Source organism: Lethenteron reissneri, chromosome 55 (assembly GCF_015708825.2).
Source record: "Lethenteron reissneri isolate LAM-NWPU_2019-01 chromosome 55, ASM1570882v1, whole genome shotgun sequence".
NCBI classification, from domain to species: Eukaryota; Metazoa; Chordata; class Hyperoartia; order Petromyzontiformes; family Petromyzontidae; genus Lethenteron; species Lethenteron reissneri.
In genome coordinates this window covers 4,541,473-4,563,832 of record NC_083833.1, presented here as the reverse complement: position 1 = coordinate 4,563,832, position 22,360 = coordinate 4,541,473, and the positions used below count along the sequence as shown (strand labels likewise).

Here is a 22,360-nt window from a genome sequence, read left to right as displayed (position 1 = left end):
TAATCCGGTACATACCTTCTGTTGATAGCTTCTGTAATACATCTTTTGTACTCTTTAGTTCTTTCGGTGAAGTCACGTAGAAAGAGAAAATAATAAATTAAATAATAGCATACAACATTTCGATTGCAACACAAGCAATCATCATTAGGTACAAATGAAAGAGAAAACAAACCTAGTAAACTTAGAAATATAATGCAATACAACACAGATAGTCGTCTAACATAACAGTCAACACCCAGATATTAATGTCTGTATTTTATGTACCGTGCCAAATCTGACTCTGATGATTTGTTTTTCCAAACATCTGGCTAAATAATCTAAACGCATGTTTATAAATGTGGAGGGAAACCGGAGGACCCAGCAACACAATCCATGCGACCACGAGGAGAACATGTAAACTCCAAGTATACAGATGTCACACTGTCAGATTCAAACCCCAAACCTCCTGCATACCAGGCGAGGAAAATAACACAACACTGATGGCATCCCTTAAATAAAGAAGAAAATTCAAATTGCATAAGTACTCCAATTCCCAAGCTTGGAAAAGGCAGTGAAACAACAGCAAAAAGAGTCCCAGATCACGGCAGAACAACACAGATCTTCAATAAAATTGTACATTAAAATTTAACTATCGATACATGGGTCAGGATCAAAAATACAAATTACATTTGCAAATGCAGCTGTGTCCAGCACTAATCTGCTTCAGAATGTTTTGAAGGAATATTTACGATGTTAAGGGGGAAACAAGGTTGTGATACAAAGGCAAAGTTTATTGGGTTTGACAAAGCGTTAAATGAATTAGTGAAGTATAGCACAGATTTGCCATTGAGGATTTTATGGATGAACAGGGGGCAAATGTAGATGGGTAAAATAACCTAACAACATCGACCCCTACTGGCAGATGATACCAGCCTGTAGAAAGACTCGGAAACCAAATGTGTTGATGAAACTAAACTTAAGCATTTGGCTGCCCCTCCACAGCTCACCTTTACAAGCAGGAGCACTGTCGCTCCAGACCCCCTTCTCATTGCATCGTCTAATTGTGTTCCCGATGAGAGAGAACCCTTGGTTGCAGTGGTATGTCACAATCGAATCATAATCCAATTCAGATGGAAAGGAAACTCTTCCGTTTTCCACTTCTTCGGGAGTGTCGCATTTTACGGCTGCAAAACAAACATACATAAATATTCATTACAACATTTTCCAATCGTACTACGTAACTCCGCTTATCGGTGACCCTGTCATCCGTGACCTCTATCGGCAGCCATAGGGTCGGCAGAAACTCCCCTTATCCGAGGCCCTATTCTTCTTTTGAATCTTAACTATCCGTCGTTTTTCCCATCCTGCACTGCGGAACAACTTACCATTATCCATGAATGTTTCATGGATAGGAGGGGTCATTCAGAAAATTAATCAATTTTGGAGTAGATTTGCGTTCAAAAGGATCAATGATGTTGATCAGCAACATAAGGCAAAGTCTCTCCTTCCCCTCGCAGTTTTTCTGTCCCCCTTTCCAGAAACCCCGAAAACGTTGTACCAGACGTATGTGCGTACCTCAATAAAACATAAAAAAAACTGGAGGTCGGATAGTTTTTGTTCTTCATTCTCAGCCAGTCTCTGGAATTCACAAACCCCCCCCTTGTTTGCATATCTTCCTTTGGTTTTGTTATTTGTTGAAGTCACCCTTGTAAGAGATATCTGCTGCCTCAGTGTTCTCACCTGGTAAATTTTCAGGTGCATGAGTACTTGCCAGTGACATTTCCTCATCGAGATTTGGGCTCGGACTGAAGCGTTGTGGTTTATATTTGCCAATTATTTTAGTGTCCAACAAGTCTATTTCACAGAAAATGCTGAACTTGATTAAGTCCCAACAAACACAACTGGGCAGCTGTTGGAAATGCACCATCACCTCTATACAAACTCAGTCTGAGGCGATTACGCGACTTTATTCTACATAGCTGCAACTATTTACCTTTGCAATGTAAATAAGTCCAACGTCCGTTTTCTTGGCAACGAATAGCATTATTGGAGGTCGTTAATTCATACCTTTGTAAGAAAAAAAGTCAGAAAAACAATGTAATAACTTACATATAGTGTATCATTTCACAGCATTAACAAAAGGAAAGTTAAAACATTGTTAAAACAAGATTTGTTGAAATATTTAAACACAGAGCTGGATCCTGAATGGGGAATTATGTATTAGGGACTGGCAGTTATATCATCTTGTGAGGACAGTCACATGATGGGGCCAAGCAGGAAACTCAGGTTAAGATAGATAAGCTACAGAAACACATGTTTGAGGTTGGAAGATGGGGTTGGTTGATGGAACCAGCAGATAACCTATAGCTGAAGAGGGCTATATTTTATAATGAAAAAGCTAAATACCATTCTAGATTTAAAGCTTTCGTGACTGCAAGGATTCATATTCTTAGGTTTTTTCGGTAATGTCACGTAGGTACAAAATTAAAATTAATAAAAGTAAAATTAAATAAAAATCACGACGTTTCGGAGGCAACACAAGCTTCCGTCTTCAGGTGGAACCGTCACAGCCCGACAGCTGTATCAAGTAAATGAGAGATTACAGGAGATACCACTCCGTATATATAGTGGTTGAGGGGGGGGGAAGGGCCAGGAATGGCCCACTTTTTATTATTATGGTAAGAATATGAATATCAAAATACCAATTGGTCCAAATTAGCTTTCTATCAGTGAATATTATCTGTCACGACATATGAATTAGAAATATGGACTTTGACCAAATAGTTTAATAAAAGCCAAAAAGTGCGAAAATATGGCTTCGGATTGCGGATGGCGTAATTCACAGAATACACACGCATGGGCAGTGCTTTTAGACTGGACATAAGCATAATCACAATAAAACGGTTGCGAGTTCAAATCTTACTTTGAGGGTTAACCTGGCACAATTTTCTTTCGGGGTCGATTAATTGAATACCACTTCACGGAAAGACTTAAACTAAACTATTTTTTCCTTTTTTTCAAAAGCCACCTAGCGACAAATGAACTCAACGAAGTGGCGTATTATGTGGAAATTTATAGCAGCCAAATAATTTAAACACATGTTTCTAAATGTAAAGGGAAAAACTTGACAACCCGGAGAAAAATCCATACCATTATGGGGAGAAAATGCAAATTCCAAATATACAGGCATCAGGGTCCAGATCAAAGCCGCTACCTCATGCATACCTGGCGAAAAAGATAACATCTCGCCACCGTGACACCCTTAAGGAGAGGCATTCCTCAAATATGAGATTTATGACCATATACCATCACTGAAACCGCGCCAATCCATTGCATGTTGATGCAGACAGCAGGGAAAGACTTTAACTTGATGTGCAGCTTCAATTTGTGTGCTTATTGCCATTCTGCTCACCAGCCTCACAGAATGATAATGATTAATCTTGAAATATCAATGGATTAACTCCTCAGGTCTCATAACCACGTTGCAATAAAAGTTTAAATCCACAAGATGGTCTGGATGGATGGCATGAAGGCGTATGTAAAGTAAGTATTTTTCCACCATCTGGGCTTCATGGACATACATTGCAGCGAATGTTATAATAAGAAAACAACTCACCCAGTATTGCATTGGCATGAGACGCTTTTACCATAAGCAAAATGAGAAGGGTATTGACCACTGCATATACCATTGGTAATTTCTGGCCGTCCACAATTGACCTCTGTAAATAAAGCAGAAAGATTATGGCTTTCAACAGTTTTTAAACTTTGTCTATACCGTCATAAAATTGATGGCATTTAATGCCGACATGACCACACAATAGAATAATACATTTTTTTCTCCATGCTTTTGTCTACGTGTCTCTTTTATAAGGCCATTCCTTGAGTGTTCTTCCTCTATCTGACTGTCTCTTCATGTCTCTTATGCCTCTATCCATGATCGCTATGAAGTGAGTCAGTCCGGTTACCAAACTGGCAAGCTGGACTTAACCTGGATTCCCACAGCAGCCTCACCAAGCCAATCCAGTTCCGAAGGGGACATGTCGCCCCTTGGCAATGTTCAGGAACTAAATGCCAAATTAGTATTGGTTTCTGGCCTTTAAAAGGGTTTTTCTTGCCGTTTGTCTTTAACTGATCATATTAACGATGTCCATTTTGCCTAGATGACGATATTGGTTGTGTTCAAGGTAACACGAAAACATGTAATGGGTAGAAGAGTGAGAAAGCGATTGTTTCCCATCCAAGTGGTCTCTTTAAATTGGGCCTTTTCAGTCACTTTCCTGCAGCCCTGCATTTGCAATATATTTTATTGTGGCATAGTGTGATCTTACCCAAGCATACCTTAAACTAATGAAAGGGAACTACAGCCCAGGGGCCAGATGCAGCTCATTACTTTATTGCATATGGCAAGTGGCCAAATAAAGACCTAGCACTTTTAAACGTCCCACAAAATTGATGCATCACTGCGAGCATATTATCCATGCTAATCAGGTACTGGAGGAGAATATTTTCTACTTCACGTTTATATATTTCAGTAAGGGTCTGGTACAGAGCACAAACCACGACGTGAAGGGAGGGGGTGGTGGAGTACAGAACTCCGCAGACAGAAGTCCAAACGCTGTGCTCCTGAGTTTAGAGGCGGGAGATTGGGCTCGCTGCCCCACCGAGTGGAGACCGCGAGCTGGGTATGTGTACTTTTATGTGGGACTGAGGAAGGCGAGGGAAGAAGAAGTTAACCTTATCCTATTTAGAGATACCTGCTAGTTGCAGGGTGGGTCCTATTCACCACTGAATCCCAGAACACACAAGTGGTTAATGTAAACTTTAGTTAGAGGGGTAGCACCGCTGTTTTTAAAGAAATTGTACTCTCCGCAGACCATTGTAGCCACACGTCCGTATTCTACAATAGCTGGTGCCAAACTGTGCCACACCCCCTTCTGCACGACCTTTTACTTCCAATTCTATTCCGATGACGTACACGATGATGTATAGGTACGTCATTGGAATGGGAGAGGGTTAAGTAGGGAGTAGAGGGAGCAGGAGGAATAAGTGGGGGGAGAGGGGAGAGGGGGAAAAGTGTGGGGGGGGGGGGTTCTAACTTTACCACTCATTCACTTACGTCACCTGTTTTTATTGCTCACATAGCCGGGATCATATCAATAATCCAATTGAGCTAATTCTATCCGATCCAGGATGTCAAGAAATGTATTCAACCCAGTACGGTTTAGATGTTATTTTAAGTTACAAGCTTGTAACTATGAACTGGAATTGGCCATCAGATTATACAAACATTGGACCGAGTATGAGAGGATAAATTGTAGTACTTGTGATCTACACAAATGATGTCTAAAGGAAGGATTAAGGCGAATGTAAAGATGACACAAGTAATAAGCAGAGCAAATGCAACGATACATTTTTGATAAAAAGTATTGATTTCTCATTGTTTTTTATCCATAATTGTGGCAAAGAATTTAAGAGCAACGGGCAGTCACCTAGTCATGTTTAAATTATGTTTTAGTGTAAAAACATTAAGTTAGTGAGGAATCCCTCTATACAATTCGCTCTTCTATACTGCATAAAATACGAACTTTCACTATTATTAAATGACAATGTGTTTTAAACGTTAACACTTAGATATTTGTTTTAAATATTTGGTGTGATGAAATAATATTTCATATTTAACTCAACAATTGCATTATTTAACAGGGTTTTAACCTTCGATTTAAAGCTTTCGTGACTGCAGGGATTCATCTTCTTAGTTCTTTCGGTAAAGTCACGTAGAAGGGAAGTAATAAAATAATAAAAATAAAACATAATAAAACAATTCTCACGACGTTTCGGCCACAACGCAAGCAGCCGTCCTCAGGCGAAGAATGAAGCACCACCAAGCTTGGAGCGTATATTTAATCTGGGTTAGAGGGGGGGAGGTGGGAAGAAGAGCGCCTAAACAAAATAATTTGCATATCAAGAGGAATTCAGCATATGGAAAATGCGTAGGAGGTGGGCGGGGGGGGGGGTTCCAAATCAATACTATGCCCGTGCATTATGCAGGATTAGCAGCATCAAAGGGGGGGGGGGGGAGGGGGTAGAATTAACAAAGGAAAGGAATGTTAATAGTATGTAGCTGCAGTTACTAAACAACCACGTAAAAAACTAAAGTATAAACTGCATAACAAACTAAAGTATAAACTACATAGCATCATCAGTATACTTACTATACTCTACAATAAGTTGAGTTACTAACAGTAAGTAATACATAAAAAATTTACGTTGTAAAAAATTATATAATATGCTTCCATCTAAACTTTATTCTCTTACATCACACGCGTCTATACCGTACTATATACTGCCATAGGCAAACCCAACATTAAATTACATACTGTATTGCTAATAATACATAGTGTTATATTAAAATATTAAAATGTATAAGGTATAGGGTGGTTTATAGCAATACAGTATGTAATTTAATGTTGGGTTTGCCTATGGCAGTATATAGTACGGTATAGACGCGTGTGATGTAAGAGAATAAAGTTTAGATGGAAGCATATTATATAATTTTTTACAACGTAGAAATTTTTTTATGTATTACTTACTGTTAGTAACTCAACTTATTGTAGAGTATAGTAAGTATACTGATGATGCTATGTAGTTTATACTTTAGTTTGTTATGCAGTTTATACTTTAGTTTTTTACGTGGTTGTTTAGTAACTGCAGCTACATACTATTAACATTCCTTTCCTTTGTTAATGCTACCCCCTCCCCCCCCCCCCCCCCTTTGATGCTGCTAATCCTGCATAATGCACGGGCATAGTATTGATTTGGAACCCCCCCCCCGCCCACCTCCTACGCATTTTCCATATGCTGAATTCCTCTTGATATGCAAATTATTTTGTTTAGGCGCTCTTCTTCCCACCTCCCCCCCTCTAACCCAGCTTAAATATACGCTCCAAGCTTGGTGATGCTTCATTCTTCGCCTGAGGACGGCTGCTTGCGTTGTGGCCGAAACGTCGTGAGAATTGTTTTAGTATGTTTTATTTTTATTATTTTATTACTTCCCTTCTACGTGACTTTACCGAAAGAACCAAGAAGAGGGTTTTAACCCTCAATTAATATGGATGGACATACCTTGATGCAGCAATATTGTTACAATCTGATTTTGTATTCTAATCAAATTTGACTGTTGACATCTTATGCTAATTTCGCAATCCTTCAAATTGTGTGGATTGCAGATCCATCATTTTACAATTATGACCCAATCTGATGGTAAACCCCGACCAACAGAACTGCTCCCACTGTTACAATTATTTTAACGTCAGTGATTACCTTGACAATCTACTCTTGGGACTGACCACGTCCCATTGTTCAGGCATCGAGTATTCACTTGTCGTTCTCCATTGATGTGAAACCTGTAATCATGAATGTAAAGAAATAAAATAATATGAAAGTCACTAATGTATTGCGTTGTGAGGTGGCACTGTGATTGCAATGGTGGACAAAATTGAAAGGTTTTGAGTTTACATCGTGGTCAATTACCCATTTATCCTCAACCCCTGTTGCCAGTAATGCACAGGAAGTCAACAGTGGGAATCCTATGAATAAACTTGTGCCCACCTTGGGAATGTGAAATTTCCACTGTTGGGTTTGTTGTTTAACAGCGTTAGGATGAAAAGTGCTGAACAGCTTATGCGGTAATAGGATTAATGCACCCACTTGTCAATTTATGAATGATTAAACATATTTTCAGATAGCATATAATAACTCCAATGGAGAAGACGCATGTATGTTTAACATTTCTATTTAGTTTTCTTGTATGCTATGAATAGTGTCTCTGCTGTATTGTTTGAACCATTGTTCAGTATTTGGTTTGCAATTACTTCCTTGCTGAGTAATAATCTCAAATACCCATTTGCTCTGTTACCTCAACATGTATTGCATGGGGGATACAGTATAAAAAATAATTATGGATCAGGGAAACCAATGAATATGCGCATCACTCGAATGCTTGTAAGAGCAGGGAGATGTTGACCGACTTTTAACTGTGACGCACTGGGTTCAATGGTTGGAAGCTCACAGTCAACGCAACTCTATATAATTTGACTAGCGGCCTATAGAAACTACATTTTCTTTCTGGTTTCCACACACTGCAGCTGTGTGTGTACCAATTCCGTGCTGACATTTTCCCATGCAGTATTTTCATAATCCTTTACTCTTCCTTTTGTCATCACTACAAGGATTGACCAAGTGTAGTAACCACAGATGCACCTACTGCTACGCAAAGGCTATGTTTGGGCAGAGCATTAATTGCCCACCCTTTTGAGGCCCTTATTCTAAGTCATTTCTCAGCTCTGGTTTATCCTTGAATACTTGGGCTCAATTCAGGCGTAAGGCGCTCTTTCTTTCAAAAACACATGAGTGGCTCAGCTATAGCTTGGCTCAGGCCGAGCACATTGAAATTCTGAGCATGGCGAAGTTGATGCTTAGGGCTGTCTCAAGTTGGTGAGATGTTAACCACCTCACCTGGTATACAGGAGGTTGTGGGTTCTATCCTGACGCCTGTATTTTTGGAGTTTGCATGTTCTCCCCATGGTCATGAGGATTTTTTTCCAGGTCCTCCGGTTTTCCTCTCCACATTTAGAATCACATATTTAGCTGCTATCAATTTCCACACGAGTCACTTAATTGGGCTATCATTTGTGGCCAGGTTGCTTCTGAAAAATAGCTTTATAGCTCAGTGGGCCTTACCTGGTAATATAAAAAAAATAGTTTATAGTTTTATAAGTCTTTTTTAATAATTGCTTTGTGATGGCCCACTTGAGCCACAGCCAAGATTGAGCTGGGGCGTGACTAAGAATACAGGCCTAAGTCTAAGCTGCAGACTGTTTCTTCCACATCACCAGAGATTATGGCAAACCCGCTGAATGAATGGCATGTTTAAGCATCAAATAAAAGTTTTGGTCAAGATATAGTGACGTAAATGGAGTCACTATGGCGTTTTGCGCCAGCTACTGTCACAATAGTGGAATTGTGCGTCTTGAGCCTTTCTCTGGCACCAGAGTAGGAATGGCATGGGATCGGGCCCTAGGGTGCATAGTTCTGGTGACGGTCAGAAGGAGGGAAAGTGAGGACGTGACAGCCTGGGTGAACCCGAGAGGGCACGTGACCGGGACAAGGTAGCGAGGGGGCCCAGAGGGTGGCGTAAGGGACACGTGATGCTCGGTCGAGAACCTTCTGGTGGGATCCAAAAGCGAGCGTGGCCGAGGATGGAGCGAGGCCACTCTCAGGAGCATAAAAGGGAAGTCCTGAGAGCAATCGCGGCTGTCTGCTGGAATGGAACCCTCGGTGCTGTGTCTCTTCGGTCTTCGGTCATTATGCTCGGCTTCGTGGGTCAGGCAGTGTGTTGCTGACCTGACCCGTTTATGTAGTTACACTGTTGGGGTCTAGTAACGGTGTAAATTTATGTAGAAACCCTGTTGGGGTGTTATAATAAATGTGTTGCCTCCAAAGTCAAGTGTGTGCCTCCATAGAACCTACTACAAGGATATAAGGTTTCCAAGGCAAATACTACCTAGACGAGTGGAGAATTGCTTTTCAAAAAGACCAACAGTTATTGCTTATTAAAATTAATGCAATGCAAAAATACAATTTTCCATTAGTATAATATGTACATTCTTGTGTAAACTATTCCTTATCCCCACCAAAGGACCGTAACCTTATCATGGTGGTGGGATTTGTATGTTCCAATAACCCTCAGAGCTATGTCGCGTGGAGTCTTGTACTCTTCGTAGGGTCTCCCTTGGCGAACAGCTCTGGGGGAAGGTTCCAGACAAATGCCAGTCCAAACAAAAGCCCCTCATGAATAGTTCTGAAATATAAAAATCAGAGAACCTCGCTCGTCAAGGTATACTGGCACACCCCCCTGGAGCCAGGCCCAGGGGTGGTGTTCACCGGCAAGCGCCTTGTGGCCGGGTGACCCACATAACCCACTCAGGCCCAGCCCTAAATGGCTGTGTGGCCATCCTTTGGGCCCACCATCCACAGGACAATGGGTGAGGAGCGGGTACGATGCCAGTATGGCAGGGAGAGGGATGGTCTCGGACAAACTGGACGTTGGCAATGGACACTACTTATTGAGACGTAGAATGTCACGTCACTGGGGGGGGGGGGGGGGGGGGGGGGAGGAGCCGGAGCAGGTGGAGGTGTAAAGGTATCAACAAGATATAGTCGGTCTCACGTCCACACACAGCATTGGAACTGGAACCAAACTTATCAATCGGGGGTGGTCTCTATCCTATTCCGGAGTAACCCCTAGTGAGAAGCCCCAGGTGGATGTGGGACACTTACAAGTGCCCAGCTGAGTGCTGTTCAGTTGGAGTTTGTTCCAGTGGATGAGAGGGTCGACTCAATGAGACTTCGTGTCTCAGAAAGGACAACTCCGACTGTTGTCTGTGCTTATGCACCAAACAGCAGTTCAGAGTATTTGCCCTTCTTGGAGATGGTGGGTGCAGTGCTCGATAGAGTGCCGCCTACCAACTCCATAGTCTTACTGGCTGACTTCAATGCTCAAATGGGAAACAATGGAGATGCCTGGAGAGGCATGGTTGGGAAGAATGCCCCCCCCCCCGATCTGAATCAAAATGGTGAGATGTTATTAGAATTCTGTGCTAGTCATGGAGTGTCAATAACAAACACCATATTCAAACACAAGGATGCTGATACATTAACATGGTACCACAGCAACTTGTGCCAAAGATCAATTATTGACTTTACAGTTGTACCATTGGACCTAAGGCCGTATGTTCTGGACACTCAGGTGAAGAGGCACAAAACTGTCAACTGATCAACATCTGGTGGTAACTTGGATCCGACGCTTGGGGCACAGACCAGAGAGACGTGGAAGGCCCAAACGAATAGCGTGGGTTTTTGGGAACGTCTGGCAGAAGACCCAGTGCAGAAAGATTTGAACTTCTACCTCCGGGAAAATTTATCCTACACTCCAGGAGAGGTCATGGGAATGGACGATGTTCAGGACCTCGATTGTGGATGAAGCTGTGAAAAGTTGTGGCCTAAAGGAAATTAGTGCCTGTCCTGCCAGAAACCCTAGGACCCACTGGTGGGCACAAGTGGTGAGGGAAGCTGTCAAGTTGAAGGAGGCTTTCCGAGATATGCTCGGAAAAGGTCTCCCGACTCGATTGAGAGGTACCAGCTTGCCAAGAGGGCGGCAGCGGTAGCTATCACTGAACGAATGCCCTGGCATGGAAGGAGCTTGGAGAGGGACTACCGAGCAACCTCAAAGATCTTCTGGCAAACCATCGGATGCCTTAGGAGTGGTTGACAGGACGTGGCCAGGCTGTTCTCAGTAAGGGTGGCATAACATGGAACTCAACTAAGGTGATAGTCGAGAGGTGGAAGGAACACTTTGAGGAGCTCCTCAACCCTGTAGACATGCACTTCTCTCAAAAGGCAGCCCTGGAAACAGCTTGGGGGTTGGATCCATCAAGGCTGCGTAAGTCGCTGTGGCTGTCGAGGCCCTTTATAGCGGCAAAGCTGCTGGGGTGGAAGATATTCGCCCAGAGTTGTTGAAAGGGCTGGAGAGTGTAGGAGTGTCATGGTTAACGCGCTTTTTCAATGTTGCATGGAAGGCGGGTACAATAACTCTGGATTGGGAAACTGGTCCGCATTTTAAAGAAAAGGGACCAGAGGGTGTGCTCCAACTACATATCACACTCCTCAGAGTCCTAGGTAAAGGCTATGCCAGAGTACTGGAGAGGCTGCGCCCAGTCGAGCCTCAGATTTAGGAGGAACAATGCAGATTCCTTCAGGGTGGTGGAACAATAAACCAGCTCTTTTCGCTCACACAGATTTTGAGGAGTCATAGGAGTATGCTTCTCCAGTCAACCTCTGCTTTGTATACTTGGGGAAGGCATATGACCGTGTTCTCTGGAATGTCTTTTGGGAGGTGCTGCGGGAGTATGATGTACCGGTGCCGCTTGTGTGCAATCTGGTCCCTCTATTCCCTGAGTGAGAGGTGTGCCCGTATTCTTGGTGTTAAATCAAAGTCGTTCACTCTGGATGTTGGACTCCGCCAAGGGTGCGTCTTGTCCCCATGAATAGGATATCAAGGGACAGCCAAGGTATGGAGAGTATCCAGTATGGGGGCACGGAGGTGGCATTGCTGCTCTTTGCAGATGACATTGTCCTCTTTGCCTCGTCAGTCTGTGATGTCCAGCGTGCACTTGGACAGTTTGATGCTGAGTGTGAACCGGCTGGGATGAGGATCAGCACCTCCAAATCTGAGGTCATAGTTCACTCCCAGGAGATGGTTCACTCCCAGAGTATTCTCTCCAGGAAAGGGGGGAACAGCTGCCCTTAGTGGAGGAGCTAATTACCTCGGGGTCTCTTTCGAGAGTGATGGTAATTGGTTGTGGGAGATCGGTCTGCCGGTTGGTGCGGCATCTCCAGTGAGGCGGCCGCTGTACTGTTCCGTGTTAGGGAAGAGGGAGCTGAGTTCTCGAACAAAGCTCTCAGTTTACAGGTTGATCTACATTTCCACCCTCACCTATGGTCATGAGCTTTGGGTACTGACTGAAAGGATGAGATCTCGGGTACAAGGGGTCGAAATGAGGTTTCTTTGCAGGGTTGCCGGGCTCACTCTCCGTTATTGGGTGTGGAGCTCTGTAATCCGGGAGAGCCTCAGAGTTGAGCCGCTGCTCCTCCGGATCTAGAGGAGCCAGTTGAGGTGGTTCGGGCACCTTGTAAGGATGCCCCCCAATAGACTCCCCCTGAAACTCTACTGGGCACGTCCCACTCGGCGACGACCCCGGGCCAAGGCCCAGGACACGCTGGCGGGAATGTCGCTTGGCTGGACAGGAAACACCTGGGAATTCCACAGGAAAAGCTGGAGTCTGTTGCCAGGGTGAAGGGAGGTCTGCACCGCCCTACTCAACATGCTGCCGCCGCAACCCTCACCATGACAGGCGGATTGAGAAACGAACAAACAAACTATTCCTCATGTAAAACTTACCCAAGATCACATTTAAACGTCAAAGTTGCTCCCTCAATGTAACTACTTCCGATCGTCTGTCCATGGCCAGGCGTACCTGGGTGTCCACAGTATCCTGGCAGAAAACAAATAATAGTTAGTTTAACTATCGATATGGTTTGTACTGCTTTGAATCACATTAAAAAACACACACGGGTCGTAAAAACTGGTTATTTACAGCTGTTGTGAGACACTGTCTGGAGCGCTAGGGTAGACATTGCAGAATATATCCAAGTGCCTAATTAAATAAGTGTCTTCAAAAGGTATAGCAATTTTGTCAACCTACTGCTGGATGAGGGCCTTTTTATTGCCTGTAGAGGTCATGAGGGTTATTTTCCCATCCTTCACTGATGTTTGTTGTCAGCCCAGGTATTGTACAATTGCAATTCATGTAAAATACTTTAACTGTTTAATGAGGGTAGGACATTTTGGATGGTTATATTGCAACGGTGCATATGATCACATTTGATTTTATTGTTTACAGTATCAAACGTTCTCACAAAGACATTATAAACCATGATTTTGAATACATAAATCCAGGTCAAATGCATGTACTGTACTTACGTCGGCATGAAAATGTTTTTTGTTTCCATACTGGAGATGGATCCCAATAACTAGTTGGTAAACAATGCACTTTAAAGGCATCAGAGTCTATTTTTGAGATATCTCTATATCCCTCGGCACATTTAAACTCCACGTAATCGTTGAGGAAGAACCTTTTCCCAGTAGGAAATCCCAGCACATATTCGATTCTTGTATCTTGATAATTGTTCGTAGGAAAAAGTGGACATAGCTCTGCCAACAAACACATTCATAAAACGAGTACAGAACCGTTTAGAAAACACCTCGTATTTGTCAGACAGCTCTGCCCTAGAATGAGGACCCAACCTGTAGAACAGGAATATTTTCAATAGAGTTGGTAATTTAGTTTTAATGTGTATTTTGGTGCATTCTTCAAGTAATATCGGTGTGGCTGTTCCAACAAGGGGTGTCCGCATACAAACAGGAAATAAAGTTTCGTGATTTTGTGACACTTTGGTTGCGCAACTGATGGCTCACACGTGAATCCACAATCAGGAGCGTCCTAGAACAGCAATCAGCCAGTGGGTAATGACTAATTTATATAATTACTAATGTCCCGTATTTTACGTCCTTCACACACATATCTTACATACATAAGATATATACATACACATAGCACTTGCATATATACTCACACATTAACCGTTTCGTTATTAAAGCAAGACAAAAGTTACGATTTATAAATTAAAAAGTAAAAAAATACTTACCCTCACACTTAAAGATGTTCAACAACGGGAACCAGTCAGCTTTGTTTTCATATAGTGTGCATGTAGTGGATAACATAGCTAGTTTTCTATCTGCAAAACCTGTTTTGCAAGTAAACTGCAACTGGTTACCCAGGACGAAGAATTCTCTTTCGTATCCATCGTTAGAATTTGCATTTTGTATTGTTTTTTCTTTGCAAACAGCTGTTCGGCAAGAAAATAGCACAAGCAAACAATTGTCAATATGTACAATTATGTGTGATTATGTGGGTACCAAAAACATATTTTTCAGGTTTGCAGATTATATGCAACATTTTTTGTTCACTTTTTTACCCTAGGAAAGCCTGACAGTCTCAAGATTTATTCAGGAGGGTCCTGCGAAGTATTCCTAGTAATAATAATTTCATTTCATAGATCATCATTCATGCTAATTGCATCTCACAACGCAGTACAATAATTATATCTATACCCACATTAAAGGCGAACTCATCTTTATAACAATTATTAAATAAAAGAAAACCCTCAGAAAATATTAACTGATGAACAAATTAAGAAATAGTACATAAACAAAAGGTATACATAAAAAGTTTCATAACTGAGGTATTGAAAATTGTGTATCGCACAACGGTCTGTCTCTTAGATCCCCACACCAGCAAGCACAATCAGTCCACCAAGTGACATCTGAGCGCACAACCACAACTTCTCATTAGAGGTCGACCGAAACTGAATTTCTGGTTTCGGCCGAAACCGAAAGTAAACCAAAAGTAAAACATTTACTTTTAGCCGAAACCGAAAGTAAACCGAAAGTTAACTTTTGGCGCCGAAACCGAAACCGAATTTCAGTCGGCCTCTAGTTGCGGCTGTAACCGAGCTCCCAAGCTGCTGACGTGTGTGCGTGTGTTTGCAGGATTGCCGAGCGCCGACTGACCGGCCGATAGGCAGAGTGAAAGACATAGCACTAGCATTATATTCTAAAAATAGATCTTCAGTTGACGAATGACGAACGATAGTCAAGTTCAGTTTCGGCCGAAACCGAAACCAGACCGAAAGTTAAAAATTTACTTTCGGCCGAAACCGAAAGTATGCCGAAAGAGGCCATTTGCGAACTTTCGGCGCTGAAACCGAAACTGAAACCAAATTTCGGTAGGCCTTTACTTCTCATACAAGTCATGAAAGTTTCACAGTGCCAAAAAAGTGATGACTAACTTAGACGTGGCCAGGAGCAGAGCCTTCTCGAGGGTTCGAGAAGGTGGGCATGGCCTGGGTGTGGCTTGGCCACGCCGAGGCGCATATAAGAGGGCCGTGCACCTGGTGCGGGGCTGCTTGGTTCCGGGATGAAAACACCTCATGAAGAGTGAAGGGAGGCCTCAAGTCAGCGTGGCCAAGCAGTAGCCCTCCTGGCTTAGCCACGCCAATTGTTACCCAAGTGTCGAGTGTTAGCGAGGTTATGTCGGTCGTCACCACCCTATGTGGAGTGTAATTAGTTATGTTAATACATAGTGTTGCCTCCCTACGAGAGTGTGTGCGCCTCTTACGAACTATTACATATGTTTGTACGTTGAACTTCTTTTCCACTGTTCGTAGCCTACCGTGCTAATCGGAGGTAATGCTGTATTATTTATAGTATTTATGTTATGTGCTTGTGTGTGTGTGTGCTACATTTGTTGGTAGACTGGGAAGCACATCTGCTAGTCATCTCAGTCAATTATCCCATGACACCTGCATCTGCACAGCGAGGCTTCTACAGCCCACGTGGCCTCAAAGTGCTCCTTGCTCACCACCTCCGTGTAAATCTACAAAACGTCTCGGTTTCAGAAAGGCTATTTCTGGTTTCCCAAAGAATTGGCAAAAATCTGGACTTTGTTCCGGTTTTAAATTCTCTGACCTCGTGCTGAATTCATAGATGCAGGCAAATGGGAACACTGCACCTCAGGTAGTGGGTGTGGTGGGTAGAAGAGTGGGTGGGGTTTATGAGAAGTATGGCGGGGCAAACGTCACGAAACTTTGCACGTTCAATTCACTTAGTATTGTCAAGAACCCCAACTCAAAAGAGATCTGAATGTGTGGACATATTATTGTTTAGACCACCAGCTCAAAATAGTAAATAGTTTGGCAGCTCCTGAATTTGTGGCTGTACTCGAAATCTCTCTATTGAGTTGGTGGTCTTGACAAGTCTGACAGCATTGTACTGTACAGTATATGGAATGTGGTGGTCGCATGACATGCTTTCCTACTGTTCCTGAGCAGCACTCCCATTGTGTGCAGTTTTTTTCTGATTCCAGCCTTTAAACACATTTTTCTGTTTCAATGTGGGTTCTTATCATTTACAGGAAGAGTTAGATTTAATTAGAGACTGATCTGTCATTGTGATGTGGAATTTCCATCATTGGTTCAACGCCATGAACAATGCTCGTTTTCGAATAGCGACCAGAGGACCCGGAAACACAATCCATGCGACCATGAGGAGAACATGCCAACTCCAAATATACAGATGTCACTGTCAGGGTCGAACCCCCAACCTCCTGCATAACAGGCGACGATCAAAACATCACACCACCTTGGCTGCCCTTAAATTAAAAAATAAAAAGTTCAAATTGCATAAGTACTTCAATTCCAAAGCTTGGGAAAGGCAGTTAAACAACAGCAAAAAGAGTCTCAGATCACGCCAGGACAACACAGTTCTTCATTAAAATTTAACTATCGATACATGGGTCAGGATCAAAAATACAAATTACATTGGCAAATGCAGCTGTGTCCAGCACTAATCTGCTTCAGAATGTTTTGAAGGAAATTTTGCGATGTTAAGGGGGAAACAAGGTTGTGATACAAAGGCAAAAGTTTATTGGGTTTGACAAAGCGTTAAATGAATTAGTGAAGTATAGCACAGATTTGCCATTGAGGATTTTATGGATGAACAGGGGGCAAATGTAGATGGGTAAAATAACCTAACAACATCGACCCCTACTGGCAGACGAAACCAGCCTGTGGAAAGACTCGGAAACCAAATGTGTTGATGAAACTAAACTTAAGCATTTGGCTGCCCCTTCACAGCTCACCTTTACAAGCGGGAGCACTGTCGCTCCAAACTCCCTTCTCATTGCATCGTCTACTTGTGTTCCCGATGAGAGAGAACCCTTGGTTGCAGTGGTATGTCACGATCGAATCATAATCCAATTCAGATGGAAAGGAAGCTCTTCCGTTTTCCACTTCTTCGGGAGTGTCGCATTTTACGGCTGCAAAACAAACATACTTAAACATACATTACAACATTTACCAATCATACTATGTAACTCCGCTTATCGGTGACCCTGTCACCCGTGACCTATATTATCCACGGCAGTCATAGGGTCGGCAGAAATTCCCCTTATCAGAGTCCATATTCTTTTTTTGACTCGTAACTATCCGTGGGTTTTCCCATCTTGCATATCGGAACAGCTTTCCATTATCCATGAATGGTTCATGGATAGGAGGGGTCATGCAGCAAATTAATCACTTTTGGAGTAGATTTGCGGTCAATATGATCCATGATGTTCATCAACAACATAAGGCAAAGTCTTAAGTCCTGTGCAACTTTGAATATGCATAGGGGGAGAGATGCAATGTGGTTTTGCACACATCGTTATGATCTCGGCAATTTGAAATCGATTCCTGGTCATGCAAACTAGTGGCAAGTGGTATCTGAACATTTTCTAGGCCTTGCCAATGTTGGGTCTGCCTTAACTTAACACCTTCTGTGCTGTGTGAATGTCAACACCAAGGAGACGAACGTGTGGCGATGGCAAAACCTTCCACTGTGTGACACCACTCTTAGTATATATGCAGTGACGTATATTGAGTCACTGTGGTGTTAGCACTAGCCACTGAAAGAGGAATGTTGCTGTGCGTCTTGGAGCCTCTCTCTGTCATCAGAGTGCATATAGCATATGGGGGCTGCATGGACCTGAGAGGGCACGTGACCAGGAGAGGATAAGGACTGGGGCCATAGGGGACGGAGGGGACATGTGATGCGAGGTCCCAGAACCTGCTGGGAATATCCCGAAGGGGGCGTGGCAGAGGGCGGAACAAGACCACGCTCAGGGGGATAAGAAAGGGGTCCTGTGAGCCGAGTGAGGCTGTTCTCTGAGATCAACTCTTCGTGCTACGCTCTTCGGGCTTCGCTCTTAGACCAGGCCGCGTGTTAGCTGACCTGGTCAGATTATATAGTTATCACATCAAGTGGTTAAGTAGTTGCCATGGTGGTCACCACCCTATATCGTTATCACGTCGAGTGTGTGTGTAGTTATGCAGTTACCCTGTTGGGGTGTATAATAAACGTGTTGCCTCCAAGTAAGAAGTGTCTGCCTCCGTGGAACCCACTACACCTGTATTGCACCAGAAAATTGCAGTTTGACCATTTTCAAACAATGTATGTCTTTTTCGATTTAAAGCTTTCGTGACTGCAGGGATTCATCTTATTGGTTCTTTCAGTAAAGTCACGTAGAATGGAAAAAAAAAACATAATAAAATAATTCTCACGACGTTTTGGCCACAACGCAAGCAGCCGTCATCAGGTGAAGACCAGGTCTGTCGGGGAGACAGCGTCTGAATGAAACAGCACCATGCTTGGAGCGTATATTTAAGCTGGGTTGGAAGGGGGGGGGAAGGGGCGCCTTGACAAAAGAATTTGCATATCAAGAGGAATTTAGCATATTTATGGCCATATTTATGGGAAATGCAGGTATGTGATTAGTACTACTTATGCCCGTGCATTATGCAGGACTAGCAGCATCAAAGGGAGGGGGGATAGGGGTAGCACTAATAAAGGGAAGGAGTGTTAATAGTACATAAAATCCATGATCTGGTCCCGTCTGTAAAAGATGTGGTTCCAGACATACAGTACCCTGGCGTCTACAAACTAAGTTGCCTCTGTGGTAGCAGTTACATTGGAGAAACCAAACGACATGTCTCGGACCACATCCGTGAACATAAAGCAGACTTGAAACACGGTAGGACAAACACCTCAGCCGTGGCAGATCACTGTTACAATTCAGTGGGCTCACATGATATTGACTTCTCCAAGACAGAGGTTCTCTGCAAGCCATCTGGCTACCATGAGAGATTCGTTCATGAGGCGATCCACATATACAAACACAGAGACAATTTCAACCGAGAAGATGGATTCTGGCTTAGCAATCATTGGAAGGACGTAATAAGCCATTTCGGATCTTAACTGATTGTGTTCACGTTTACGGTGACTTTCAGTCCGCGTTCCACTCACTGGCATTGTATTCTCCGCAGGGAATGGATTCTTTGCTCCGCTGCAAGTTTCCTCACTACTCTCCCATTGACATATTTCGTTGCTTCCTCTCAGTGTCTTTCACACGATGGTCAATGGTACAGTGTATAATAATAAATAGTATAAAATGTATATGCTTAATACAATGTACAAAGTAATATATAGTATAGTAATTGTATAGTGAATATACAGCAGTATATTTAGTATACTGATGATACTATGTAGCTTATACTTTAGCTGTTTACGTGGTCGTTTTGGTTGCTGCAGCTACATACTATTAACACGGGCATAAGTAGTACTAATCACATACCTGCATTTCCCATAAATATGCTAAATTACATGGTGGTTTCTAGTTGCGGCAGCTACATACTATTAACACTCCTTCCCTTTATTAGTGCTACCCATATCCCCTCCCTTTGATACTGCTAGTCCTGCATAATGCACGGGCATAAGTAGTACTAATCACATACCTTCATTCCCCATAAATATGCTAAATTCTTCTTGATATGCAAATTCTTTTGTCAAGGCGCCTCATCCCCCCCCCCCTTCCAACCCAGCTTAAATATACGCTCCAAGCATGGTGCTGTTTCATTCAGACGCTGTCTCCCCGACAGACCTGGTCTTCACCTGATGACGGCTGCTTGCGTTGTGGCTGAAACGTCGTGAGAATTCTTTAATTATGTTTTATTTTATTATTTTTTAATTGTTTCCATTCTACGTGACTTTACCGAAAGAACCAAGAAGATGTCTGTCTTGCAAATTGTGGGTGCAAATAACTATATTGCACAGCAATTGGCCTTCCACAAGCGGCTGAAAGAAAATTAGTCATTATACAACACATCAAATTTAAAGGAAAATTAGCATTTGTTTTCAAAATGGTCTTGGTTTCATAGATTAAACAACGTGCACAATATAAATGGTATAGGCCAAACATTCCAAATCTGAAAAATCACCTATATTTTACTCGATGGAGAGTACACATAGAAACATCACCCCCAACTATGAAAACTCGGCAGGATCCTCCTGCAAAAGAGTGAGGCTCCGTAAGATTTTCCTGGGTGAACAAATGTCATAACAATAGTATTTAAACTGCATTCGTGTTGATCTCTTTACTGTTTAAATGCATTGCAAGAGAGCGAACCAAGTATTTGGCTGAATAACAAAATATAATAGTTTGGCGCACCAATGTTGCGATTATATTTCTGGCATTAACTACCTTTTGCTTGAGGAATAATGTTGAACAACACGAACATCCCCAAAAGTTTCAAACCGCTTGCAGAACACATCTTGAGCTTGGATTTTCTTTTAGGCCCCATGGCTGCCTGAAACACAATATTGTAACAAAACCCGAATTAACAGCAACAATATACTGTACTTGGAGTTAAAACACTTTTTAAAGTAAAATTTCACGTAGGAATGTACGACAGCTTGCCCTTTTTGAGAATGGAAAATCAATCTACTTTAATATTGCGAATATGTCAATCGTGAGCATAACTATTGAGCTGAGTGTGACATAAGCTCGTGTGCAGGTGCTGGGTGAATTGTTACATTGCATTACCAAGTAGCAATGGATTGATCATAGCTGAAAACAATAATACAGGTAATATTCGCCGATAAGAGGACTCATCCAGAAGCAGTAGCCGTGGGTATTAGGCATGGATATTAGGATGAATTTGTTGGCAGACATCCAAATTTCTGAAATTTTCCGTATTTTTTCTTAAACTAAGAGAAAACTGCATGGATATGCGCAAAGAATAGAAATCCACCATAAGAGTCCACCATATAAGCGCCGATTATAATTTTTACCGTGCAATGTTTGAAACATTGTTTGAAACATTGCAATGTTTGAAACATTGCGATGTTTGAAACATTGCAATGTTAACATATTTACCAATTACATTCATTTTCATATTTATTTTGAAATAAACACGACAGTACTGTGTATGTTTCCAAATATACACTGTGGTGGCGCAGAGTTTAGCACGCTACGCCATGAACCCAGTTATCCAAAATGAATCCCCTGCCACGGCTAACATCAGTGGTGAGTAATATATGTACCAACTAGCGTTGTGAAGTATAATAAAAGAAACCCGTATGAATGACAGTATAAGGGAAACTTCATCTGGCAGTAGTGTGACAGAACTGCAGTAAAAAAATAAAGCATTATTATTAAAGGTACACAACGGGATGCTAAGCTACACGTTTGGAATTTAAAATTGTACCTGAATAACGTAATGTATATCTTATAAACACTATTATGATTGTTTATAGTATTACAAAGAGCTTTCAGGGCTTACCAGTGACTTCTCCGTGCCGTGTGGTGTCAAGCTCCCGGTATGTGAGCCAGCATAACCCCGTTTCAAGTATTTAACCAACATTATGGACAGGTCACGACCTGGCTCCAAACTGCGATAAGAATTTGCTGACTTCAGGAAAGCAGGACGCAAACAGGCTGAGAAGCCTATATATATTATATATTATATGCTGGTACTATATATATTATATGCTGGTACTATACAGCACGAAAGGATTCTGTTTAATGTATTTTGACGAGGGAAATAAGATGCAGCACAACCACTTACAACATGCAGATGGGTGTTAGTGACTGATACAACTTCAAATTATGTTTTAGAAGGTCGAGAAAGCAAACATTTGTATAACTATACAGGGACTCCTCTACTTACAAACATTCGACTTATGAACTTTCAGAGATACAAACAACCTGTCCGTATGTTCAGTTGCTTGTTCGGACCAAGAGTCGTCAGTTCAACTGCCACGCAATCG

At 42.4% G+C, this 22,360-nt stretch overlaps 1 protein-coding gene across 1 annotated transcript in view; it reads right to left on the bottom strand.

Moving 5' to 3' along the window:
• LOC133356661 (sushi, von Willebrand factor type A, EGF and pentraxin domain-containing protein 1-like) overlaps positions 1 to 21,941 on the bottom strand; it is a 44,680-nt gene extending 22,739 nt beyond the window's left edge. Inside the window, exons 1-11 of the mRNA XM_061574293.1 lie at positions 21,874 to 21,941; positions 20,793 to 20,898; positions 17,358 to 17,534; positions 14,305 to 14,505; positions 13,580 to 13,810; positions 12,998 to 13,091; positions 7,300 to 7,382; positions 3,596 to 3,698; positions 1,973 to 2,046; positions 987 to 1,163; positions 16 to 60 (exon numbers count right to left, since the gene is read on the bottom strand). Of these exons, the coding sequence (XP_061430277.1) occupies positions 16 to 60; positions 987 to 1,163; positions 1,973 to 2,046; positions 3,596 to 3,698; positions 7,300 to 7,382; positions 12,998 to 13,091; positions 13,580 to 13,810; positions 14,305 to 14,505; positions 17,358 to 17,534; positions 20,793 to 20,892 (1,285 nt within the window). The 5' untranslated portion in view covers positions 20,893 to 20,898; positions 21,874 to 21,941. The remainder of the gene's footprint in view (positions 1 to 15; positions 61 to 986; positions 1,164 to 1,972; positions 2,047 to 3,595; positions 3,699 to 7,299; positions 7,383 to 12,997; positions 13,092 to 13,579; positions 13,811 to 14,304; positions 14,506 to 17,357; positions 17,535 to 20,792; positions 20,899 to 21,873) is intronic.
• Positions 21,942 to 22,360: the final 419 nt, after the last annotated feature.